This window comes from Chenopodium album, chromosome 4 (assembly GCF_948465745.1).
Source record: "Chenopodium album chromosome 4, dcCheAlbu1.1, whole genome shotgun sequence".
Lineage (NCBI taxonomy): Eukaryota > Viridiplantae > Streptophyta > Magnoliopsida > Caryophyllales > Amaranthaceae > Chenopodium > Chenopodium album.
Genome location: NC_137837.1, coordinates 9,811,419 through 9,823,479, shown reverse-complemented (window position 1 = coordinate 9,823,479; position 12,061 = coordinate 9,811,419). Strand labels below are relative to the sequence as shown.

At 35.7% G+C, this 12,061-nt stretch overlaps 1 protein-coding gene across 1 annotated transcript; it reads left to right on the top strand.

Moving 5' to 3' along the window:
* Positions 1–4,359: 4,359 nt before the first annotated feature.
* Positions 4,360–9,842, top strand: LOC145627612 (uncharacterized). Its single transcript, XM_081679978.1, has 4 exons — positions 4,360–6,976; positions 7,457–8,053; positions 8,649–8,818; positions 9,642–9,842. The coding sequence occupies exons 1-4, from the start codon at positions 4,360–4,362 to the stop codon at positions 9,840–9,842; spliced, it is 3,585 nt and encodes a 1,194-aa protein (XP_081536104.1).
* Positions 9,843–12,061: the final 2,219 nt, after the last annotated feature.

Below are 12,061 nucleotides of genomic sequence, written 5' to 3'. Positions count from 1 at the left end.
GCATTGCTATTACTAAACACTAGTATAACACCGCATTTAAAAGATGATGCAATGAAGTTCAGTATCAAGTGGAGAGATTTATTTGCTAATCAGGGTTATACTCATCGTCTTGATAAATTTGCCTTCCTGCAGTTTTTAGCCACATATGAGTTAGTACAGTCATATGATGCAGATGAACTTTTTTCACATCTCGGGGCCTTCTATACTGAGAGTGAGGCTCTTCTGCGCAGACAAGGCTTATATTTGTGCCGGATATTGGGATTGGAGAAGAAAATTCCAGGTATGTTGAATCTCTACCTGCGTCTCCATCTGAAACTTAGTAGAACTGATGGCATTACTCCTGACAAAACCCATCTGTTGGAAGAGAGTAACAAGTACTCATATTGACCTAAATGTCATTTGAGTTTGTATGATTGATATACATGTACAGTAATTTATGTCTCTCCTTGATGGCTTCATTTGCTTGCATACTTCCGACGGAAGTATGATGCATTGGCAAGATGGCTAATAAACTCGTAGAATTTAACATACCTTATATGCTGTATGAGTTATTATCCCATTCTTTATAGAATTTGACTAGCTTCTACCCTTTCACTTGTATATCATACCATGCTTTGAATATACTTAACTATTTGCGTATTTTTACACTTGTAACTTGTAAGCCTATTTAATAAGCAATTGTAATAATGAAATTTTCTAGCTTTCTCCAAATCTATATCAATCATCCTTGATATCCTGATTTTATTCAGTTCGAAACTGTCAATAGCCTGGCCTAGTTGGTATAAGCAGTTGCCTAGAGGCATTGCGTTGTGTAGAATTGTAGATGTAGAAGACATAGCCCCATGTTCAAGGCCTATATATGTAATTTTATACATCATTGAAAAAATTGCTTTATTGTTTTTTTACTCTTATTTTTTTTTCAATTGGTTGGAATAAGCAGGCTTATGATGCTTGTCTTGTTTGTTCTAATGAACATATGTTTCCTCTATTTTAAAATGTTAGTCTTTTTAACTACAGCTGATCATTTGTGGCCGTATTAAATTTAAATTCTGTAATTATTCTTCCAAAATTGTGAATTTGTGATTAATATTATCTCATACCTCTTCATTTTCTCTAGCAACCTCACCTTTTGCTTGGTAGAGTTGGTGGGGAACTCACGAATTCTAGCCTCACCAATTACAAAATGCTTGGGAGTGGCGGGATTCCCTTACCTCCCCCCTCTACTTTCAAGTGATGACTCGTCCTTCTTCTTACCTTACCTTAACCTCACCTTAACTTTTCTTGTTTCTGGACTGAATTTTTTTTTTTTTTTCTACAAATGTACCTTTTTCTTTTATGTAGTAGAAATTTTAAGCCTATGGTTATCTGAGTCACTGAATGCATACCAAAATTATTATTACATTGAATAGGTTTTATCAAATCTCTAATTTCGAGGGAGGAGAAACTTCAAGCAGTTGTATATATATGTGCATTCAAGTTGGAAGATGATTTCCCCCCAGTTCCTCTACTGAAAGGCCATTTGGAGTGTATACAGAAGAGAGTGCAGGAAATAGTCAAGAAAGGCAGTGACAACGCTCAGGTAATGTTGCTAGCATCATTCTATTTCCATATCTTTCCTCCATCAAATGATGCAAGTGTATCCTTTCTTGAATACTACTATTATTAGTAAGTATAACTGTAGAATACTAGAATTTCATTTATAACAGAATGTGATGTAGAAGTTCAACTGTTCAAGACCTTGAATTTTCATTATTCTTGCACCTAAACCTAATTATTTTTGCTTTTGGATTGCCATTTTCAATGTTCTCCTTGATTGATCTTGTAATTTAAACTTGCTGCAGAATGATGCTGTCAACATGGAATTAACTGCCCTAAGAACCTTGCTTAAATGCATTTCCAATTTCAAGCTCGAGTCCAGCTTTTCACCTGCTCCTCTGGAATCGCGCATAAAGCAATTAGAGAGGGAGGGAGTTGCTCTTCCTGGCTTTGATCAGTCACATTTGGCGATTGGGAAGAAACGCACTTTGAATTCCATGGAGTCCAGGAATCAAAGAAAGATTTTCAAGGTAAATGTTTGTCGAAGTTCAATCTCAAAGAAACCTATAAATTTACCTGCTACCAATTAGCAAGTTAATAGTTCGGTGCCACGTATTGTGCTTGCTCATTCTTGGGCTATTTTGGAGTTGCTGCTGGACCTTTGAACTACCTTTTACACACTACCATTTTGAGGGAAATACTCATATGAGTGCGGGTATCATGGTATGAAAATCTTCTAGATTTAGACATGTGGCTCTAATTTTGGGATGAATTGTTGAATTAATATGGAACCAGGGCCTGCAATAAGGGATGACAGAAGTAGAGTTGCCTCTTATAGTATAAGTCTTGGAAGCAGCATAAAGAAATGGCTTTTTCGGTTGGTGTTTGTACACCGGGTTTTTTCTCTTATAATGCCTAGAACTGATAGATCCATAGTCATTTCGTTTACTAAAGTCTTGGAAGCAGCACGAAGAAATGGTTCCTTTGGGTGGTTTCTGTACTAGGGGCTTTTTCGCTTATAACGCCTAGATAGTCAGATAGATACATCCATAGTCATCTCGTTTGTGTGTTGTAAGCCGTGTATGTAATATGTATATATCTTGAACTAAGGTAAATACGAAGGAGTATAATTTATGGTTTGAGGCAATCCTATATTTTGGAAATGTGCAAAAGTGTCACTGTTGTCTCAGGTGACTATTCCCGTAAGTTAATTTTTTCTAGCTAGCTTTTGTTTCATGCCAAAATATTGAAATCCTAACTTAAATTTTTTTATTTTTTATTTTTTATTGTTCAAAATGAGAAAATCTAAATTGCTTGCAAGCAAAGGGATAGTAATTGCTCTTTTTAAAAAATTATTTTTATAATTTTAGATTATAATTATCATATAATCCGTACGTCCTTTTATTATTTCTCATTTTGCACAACAATTAAGAAAGTTAAAGGTTCCATAAAACTAATAACTGGGAGTACAATTTCTCAAAAAAAAAAAAAAAAAGGGAGTACAAATATGCATATGGGGTTAGAGAGAGATAGAGATAAAGAAAAAGTGGTTGAAAATTAGGGGATAGAAAATATTGGAATTGATGTTAAAGTACAGAAAAGAAAAACAAAAAAAAAGACAAATCATTAAAAAGAGAATAATATTGTAAAAAAATACTACCTATAAATAAAAACAGTCACTTAATTTTGATAACCCAAAAAGGATTACAGACATGTAACAAAAGGACGAAGGGAGTATAATATTATTCAAAGGGATATCAGGGTAAAACCCTAATCTCATTATTTAATCCTATCCTATGTGTCACTACTCTTTACCCACACATATTGAATTAATGTATATTCTCCTATACAAATTCTTCATTTGCATAACCTTCTTATGCCATTATATTAGTCTACATAAAAACCTAACATTCCTATTTATTTATCATCTACTCCATATTAATAGTATCATGTAACTCCTTAGTAAATTACACAATAATCTATCATCTAATTTATAAGAAATTAATTAATATTATTTAATTATGTAAAGTATAATGAAAAAAAACACCAAGTATGATATTATGGTACAAAGGGAATAATATGCGGAGTTGTAGTTTTCAAAGACATACTATTGAGTTGTAGTATCCAAGTATATAAAGTTTAGTACTCCGTAGAAGTGTATTAAAGTTAATTATTCACATTATAGAGGCATGAAAAAAATGATTTAATTGATGCAAATAAAAATCTAATTTAGAATTTAACTAGTATGGACACATCATACATTAATTTAGCATGACTTTATGACTCAACTCTTAAAAATAAACCAAATCACACCTTAATAGACCCACTCATATATCCAAATTGATATTTCCATCACATCAAATAAAAAAAAAAAGAGATATTCCACATTTTGGCAATGCCCAAGAATTTAATAAGTAAAAAGAGAAGGAAAAAAAATCTGCTGCCCAATGATGAGTTGCTTCTGCAACTTTTGAACTTCCTACATAACCGCATTATTCAACCAATATTATCTTGAAGCTTCTTCATCACGGTTTATTATTTTTACTTCATTATTATTCTATACAACGTTACTGTATGCTCTACTCCGTTCTCCGTTGTACACTACTCTCACTTTCTCTCTCCTCCATTCTCTCACTACACTATCATCCCACGAAATTACTGCACTCTTCCTACTTCATATTATACTCCCTGTTAATGATCAGAGTATATGATTATTACTTTTAATATTTGTTTATTTGTATGAAACATTAGGATAATTTCTTGTGAAATTTTGAAATTTTTAGGGTTTCGAATTTTTGATTTTGGTCAAAATTTGGATAAATCATGTCAGTATCGGAGAATACTACGAACGATTTAAGGGTTGCAAGAATGTTGATGAAGAAAATTGGTGAAACTTTTCAGGATTTCCAGTCACATTCCTTCTCAATTCTTACACTCGGCGAGCAATGGCGAAGTTTACAGAACTCACTCGGAACGATTCACAACTCGGTAGAGGAGCGAGTCAAGGCGGTTGAGTCAAAGGAGAGAGAAATTGACATGAACATGATTAGATTGCAGAATTTCAAGAAGGAAGTTGAAGTGCGGCAGAAGAAGTTGGAGATTGAGGAGAATTTGCTGAAACAGAGGATTGAAGGTGTGGAGATGAGAGAGAAGCAGGTTAAGGAGTGGTGTGAGTGTTTGGAGTTGCAGAGGAGAGAGATTGCTGAGCGTGTTGAGAAGGTGGAGGTTTGCGAGAAGCGATTTGCCGAGGGTTTTGAGCGTGTTAAGGCGGTGGATGTTGCGGAGGTTAGGGTTTTAGAGCGGCGGAAGGCGGTGGAGGAGAGAGAAAATGAGGTGGAGGAGCGGCGGAGAGTGGTGGAGGTGAAGGAGGGGGATGTCGAGGAGCGGCGGCGAGAGGTGGAGGAGAGAGAGAGGGAGTGTGGTGTGAGGGAGAAGGAGGCAAAGGCGGCGGCGGAGGAGGTGGGATTGAGGGAGGTAATGATGAATGAGAGAGGGGATGGATTGGATGAGAGGGAGAAGAAATTGAAGGAATTTTCGGAAGAATTGAGTAGGAGGTTTGTTTTGATGGAAGAAAAGGAGGATGAATTGGGGTTGACAGAGAAGGAAATTGATGAATTATTCAGTGCTGTTAGATTGAGGGAGAAGGAGATTAATGAAGTGAGTAGAATGTTGGTGTCTAAAGAGAAGGGACTGGGGTTGAAGGAGGTAGAAGTTGGGGAACGATGGAAGGAGTTCGAGGCGAAGGAGAAGGAGATTGATGAACGTTGTGAAATGTTGGAGGGTAAAGAGAAGCGAATTTTGGGATGTGAGGAAGATTTGGAGTTGAAAAAGAAGGAGATTGATGAGCGTTTTGTGGGGTTAGAGGCTATAGAGGAGCGAATTCGGGAGTGTGAAGAGGTTGTGGAGTTGAAAAAGAAGAGGATTGATGAGCGGTTTGAAGTGTTGGAGGCTAAAGAGAAGGGAATTCAGGAGCGTGAAGAAAGTATTGAGTTGAAAGAGAAGGAGGTCGATGAGCGTTGTAAAGCAATGGAGATGAAAGAGAGGCAAATTCAGGAGCATAAAGAAGCTATGGAGTTGAAAATGAAGGAGATGGGTGAGCGTTGCAAGGTGTTGGAGATGAAAGAGGAGCGAATTCAGGAACATAAAGAAGATATGGAGTTGAAAATGAAGGAGTTGGATGAGCGTTGTGAGGTGTTAGAGATTAAAGAGAAGCGAATTCAGGAGCATGAGGAAGCTCTGAAGGTGATAGAGAAGGGGGTTGATGATCGTTTTGGAGTGTTAAAGGCTAGAGAAGAGCGAATTCAGGAGCATGAAGAAGCTCTGGAGTTGAAAATGAAGAAGATGGATAAGCATCGTGAATTATTAGAGGGTGAGGAAGGTATGAAGATGAAAGAGAAGGAGATTGATGATCGATTTGAAGTGTTACTTGGTAAAGAAAAGGAAATTCAAGAGCTTAAAGAAGCTGTGGAGTTTAAAGAGAACGAGATTAATGATCGTTTAGAAGTGTTAGAGGCTAAAGAAAAGCAAACTCGGGAGTGGGAGTTGAAAGAGAAGGAGATTGTTGAGCGTTGTGAAATGTTAGAAGTTAAAGAGAAGCAAATTAGGGAGTGTGAGGAAGATATGGAGTTGAAAGAGAAGGAAATGGATTCGCGAAAGAGGTGGCTTGAGATTAGTGAGAAAGATGTAACCAAGCAATGTCAATCAGTGGATGCAAAAGAGAAGCGATTGAGTAAGCAAAGTAAGGTGTTGGAGTCGAAAGAGAGGCAGATGAATGAGCAGTGTGAAGTGTTGAAGTTGAAGGAGGAGCAAATAAAGGAAAGCTGTGAAAAGTTGGAATTGAAAGAGAAAGAATTAAAAGAACTTTCACAAGCTCTGGATTTGAAGGCGAAAGAATTTGACAATCGTTTTAAAGAAATGGAGTCGAAAGAGGAGGAGATGAATGCGCGTTGGAGGTGGCTTGAGAGTAGTGAGAAAGACTTTGAAAAGCAATGCCAATTTGTAGAAGTGAAAGAGAAGCAATTGAGTGAACAAAGTAAGGCCTTGGATTCGAAAGAGAAACAAGTTATGGAACTTTGCCAACAAGTGGAACTGAAAGTAAATGAAGATTTGAAATTCAAGGAAAAGGAACTTAATGAGCGTTATGATCAAATGGAACTGAAGGAAAAGGAGATTAAAGAGCGTTATCAAGCATTGGAGACCAAAGACAAGCAAATCACAGAGCGTCGTAAAGCATTGGCTTTGACGGAAACTCGAATTGATAGTCGCAGTATGGGCCTACAGTTTGAAGAGAAATTAATCAAGGAACGATGGCGAAAATTGGAACTCAAAGAGAAGCAAACTAATGAGTCTGGCCAACGGGAGGAGTTACTAAAGAAGGAAAGTGATGAGAAATGTATACTATCTCGTTGTCAATCACTAGAGCATAAAGAGATGGAGATTGGTAAGCATTGCATTATTTTCTCACAACCATCTTTTAGTTGCTTTAAATTCAAGTCCTTTTATTTGTTTGTTTATTTTCTTTTAATGTAATGTTCTTTTCTTGTTACAATTTGAGATTGATATGATCCATGTGGGTCTCTTGGAGACGACCTCTTTAGTCAGTAAGATTGGCTGTTCTTTTCAACAAATTTGGTTTTGAGTTAACATTTTTCAACCTGAGTTGTATAAGATTGTGGCTTGATAACTTAATACTGCATTTCGTACTGGCCTTTCTGACTCGTAACATGTTCTTATGTAGTCATGGATGATTAACTGTCCCTGTATCCCCTGTTCACTCTTATAATATTTGATCTATGAGCTGCCGAGTTGATCAATATTGTTGTTAGTCCCATCAACTTGTTAAGGGATTTGCTCATTGTGCCTGTTATTTTGTTAGTATGTTCTAATTGATGATTTTGTTTCACATATTTTGATTGTTCAGTAAGCAGCAACTGCAATCAAGTCAGTAAGGAGTTACCTGATTCAGAGACCGCCAAAGTAGAAAATGTTTTAGCTACTTCCTCACCGGAAATTGGTGCTGAGATTTTCTCATTGTGCAAAAATATGGACGTGGATGGTGTGAGATTATGTCTAGTTAAGCATGTGAAGGAGCTTAGTATCTTGCATGACAGTATATTGAGTGCGCTAAGGTGTGCACCTGATCCTGGGAAGCTTGTTTTTGGTGTCTTAAAAACTTTATACCAATATAAACTTCAAACCCAAGCTAGTAAAACTAGCTGCATATTTTTGTTGGAACTGTTGATGGAATTATCACCACCAATTACACCTGAGTTGAAAAATGAAGCAAAAAGTATTGCTGCTCTTTTAAAAACTAAGTTGGAGGGGAGTAATTCTGTTAAAGACCATTTTAGGTTCTTTCAATTGTTAGCTAAGTTTAAACTAGCTAAAATTTTCAATGATAAAGAGCTTCTCTCACTTTTTACAATTTTTTATGATGGCAATAATGATGACTACATCTACCGCTGTGAGGAGAACCTAAATTTATGCCGTGCTTTGGGACTTTCCAAGAAGATCCCAGGTATAATCATCACTATCTACTCTACTTTCTGTATGACAATTCATAATTTTGCTGCCTGCTTGACATAGTTTACATAGTTTGAGCTTATTACATTATGCTTACAAGATTATAGTGTTTATTTAACATATTAAGTCTATTATTGAGAACTTGAACAGATTGGATTATTTGATAATTTGTAAGAGCTTCTGTCCAAATAGGTTATCAGTAGTTTTAGACAGGTGACATTACAATGGCTGACATATGGGAGAAGTTGTGAATCTTGTGATGCAAATTATTTGAAAAGTTGAAAGGGGAAGGAAGGTGGGGGGAAAAAGAAAATTGTATGTCAATGGTTACTACAAATTTGTTTTAGAATGATTTAGCAGTTAGTTTATGAATTCCATACTACTCACCTTCCTAGTTTTTGAGACTTTTTTTTCATTATTTAGCTTTGAAAGTGCATATAAAATTGTGAGTCTTACCGTGTAGTGGTTTTGTCTTATCGTAGATGCCTCTTCATCTATTATCAAGTCTGTATATGTCAATGGTGCTATCTGCTCTTTAGACCTACTCACATTTTGACTTTACTTATATATTTTCTCTTCACATTAAACAGAACACATCAGATTTCTTATTAAGAGTAAGAAGTGGCTTTTGGCAATCAAGTTCATCTGCGTTTTTAAGCTGGAATACACTTTTCCACCAGTACCTCTGCTGGAAGATCACGTGGAATTTTTGAAGCAAAGAGTGAACGAGATCCAAAAGGATGGAACTAATCAATCAAAGGTACTCCGTAGTTTCGTATCAAAATCATTTCTTTCCCTGTTATGTAATAGAAAATCAGAGGTAATAAAACCAAAACTGTGTATAGGCCTTTAGAATTTGACTGTCTTAATCATGCAAATTTTGGCATTGCAAATGCATATACTTAACAGAAGTTTGTAAACCTGGATATATTTTGTTTTGTTTATTGTTATCTCGTACATGGTAAATTGGTATGCTTGTGGACTAGTTCAACCAAACTAGGTAGTGAATTGTATTTCCTGTACATTCTCTATGGAAATTGGAAACACAGCATTTTTTTGGTGACATTTTCATTGTGATTATGCTATTAGCAGGTTAAAGATTTGTAAGAGTTTATATACGTAGTAGATCAGATTATACTTCTGTGATTAAAGATATGGATGATAAAAACTATGGAGTATCTGTCACCTGACTGACCTGAGTGACAAAAGGTTTCTGGTTCTTGGTATTGTCTATGATTAAATAGGTTCATGTGCTTGAGACTTTGGATCAGCTGAGTTTTTGTGCCATTCAATTTCCCGTCTGCTGCCTAAACTTAAAACCTTGGTATCTGACTTGACATATTCTATGGCCTCATTTAGACGACATAATCAACTTCCTGGCCCTCATAGTCATCTCTTTTATCTAATTATGGACATCGAAATCTTTCCTTAATTGTCCTCTTGGTTTTCTCTTTGACCTGAAGTTTATTTCTTGTGTCCAGTTTAATTTACTGTATTTGCTTCTGTGTTTTCTGGTCTCTTATTTTGTATCGAGCTGTCAAGTTGATGATGTTTTGTGTATGCTAATGACTTGTATTGTGCAGATTGAAGCTGAATCCATGGAATTAAAGAGTCTCCTAGATGTAGTTAAATGCATTACATATTTTAAGCTCGAGTCGAAATTTCCACTTGATTCCCTTTCATCACGCATCGTGGAATTGGAAAAAGAGAAAGTAAGTAAGAAACGCTACGCAGGCAATCGGGCTTCAAGAGAGCTAGATAAGCGACTTCGGGCAGAGAATTAAATAAATAATTTTGGAGCTTAGTGACAACTGACAAGGTTTTGGACTGATAAGTTCTGGGCTAAGTTCTGTAAATAGGCTAATGGCAATTTTGATGATCTGACCTGAGGATTTCTCTAAGACTAGGATGTAATCTTGTCAACTACAAAGTATATGTTTATATATATACCACTGCCTAAGTGCCTAATTCCAAGGTTAGATGTATATTATGAAAATTTTGTTTTGGTAATGCACTGAATGGTAGAATGTACCATAAAAGGGTAATTTACTGTATTAGATTAGATAAATGCTAAATTCGATCAGTCTATAACTCATTAACTCTGTTTTTCATACCTTGTACTATCAAATAGATAAATGCCAAATTCAATAACTGAATAACTCAATTATTTTTATACCTTGTATAAGCCTTTTATTTAATTGCAGTGACTGAAAGTAATGGGACCATTTATATAAATAACTTATCTTATTAGCTTATTTAGGGTAACGTTACACCATTAAAATTTTGGGAAGGATTTAGAGTTATTTTCTCTGCTAGATTTTAGAGGCGGGTGTTTACAACAGTTCTTTTTAAAGACATTAAGAAACATTATGATTCATGAATACAAGAACAGCATTAGACATCAAGACATGCATTATGAATACAAGAACATATATAGACTATGTAATATTGTAATGTATAGAGTGAATCAATCTAACTAAATCTCACTTGACAATTTTTTTTTTTTTTTTTTTTGTTTTTTTTGACAAAGTATTATATTGTAATTAGTATTATTACTTGACAAAGTATTATTAATTTGGAACATAAAGTCATAAAGAGCGATAAAAGCCTAACGATACAAACATTGAGTTGATTTTTTTTTAATATCTCGGGTACTAATGCCCCTTACAATGTAATTAATTGGAAAATATTTAAATTTAAATAAGTTTAGTTAATTGGATTTTTTTTATTTTTTTTTTTATTTTTGGGTTTTTCTATATAATAACCTTGTTTTTTTTTTTTTTTTTTTTTTTTTTTTTTTTTTTTTTTTTCACTTTTCTACGTTGTGCCCCAACATATATCACTTTCGACAATGTAACCCCAATATATTTTTTGTTTCCATACGGTAACCTTGCCGTTAAAAAATTCCGTTAGTGGGGCCCACTCTCCATTACTAATATTTTTTTATCGATTTGCGCATTGAAAAATACTCCGTCAAAGGTTTCAAGGGCTATTTTGGCAAAAAAATAACATAAATGCCTCGTTTTGTGAGTTAAAATGTGAACACGTAAATTGAGACATTTTTTAATAAGCAAAATGAGGCATTTACGTTATTTTTTTGCCAAATCTAATATCGAATTATTCAATATGAAAAGGTGATAAAAAATTATGATTAATCAATTAATATAATTAAGTATATGTGTAATGTAGTTTCATGTAATTTGTTAATTTATAAATAATTATAATATGGAATGCACTAACTAATATTGTTGGACAATTGAGCAAAAGGTTGAATGATTGAATTAGCTGATTGCAAATACACGTACAACGTTCAATGACTTTAGGCCATCACTCTCCAAAAGTTTCTCATACAATTTCTGGATACCTATGCCAATTACGGCTTACACTATTTATACTACTCATTTCCTTCTTCTCATTGGCCTAGTGCTTTAATTACTCTAACTACTTTTCTTGTCCTCTTGCTGAATTGCTAATACGCCAAAGTATTGTCTTGCACTAAAGACCCGTTGCTGCTTCTGGAGGAGAGGTGTGGTGTACCGTCCCCTGCTGATGTGTTCCCTCCTGCTGTAAGTGATTGTGATTGGTGGTGAGGATGAGTGTATTGCAATACCCCCCTCTAAAACAGCCACCTTGTCCGCAAGGTGGAAGTCCGGAAAGGCGGCCTCGATAGCTGCAGGGTCTTCCCAAGTAGACTCAAATTCAGGTACTCCGTGCCACTTAATAAGGACCTCAACTTCCCCCCCTGCCCTGCCTTCGCTCGTGTCTCTAGAACAGCCTCAGGTACTACCACTAGCTCCAGTTCTGGAGTTATCTGGTCTGGAATTGTGGGCGCATTATGATTAACACCCACCACTTGCTTGAGTTGTGAAACATGGAAAACCAGATGGAGCTTGCACTGTTCTGTTAGCTTCAATTTGTATGCCACTTTACCCACGTGCACGCGTTGGCTGACCTTAAAAGGCCCATAGAACCTAGCAGCTAACTTCTCAAAGGGGCGCCTTGC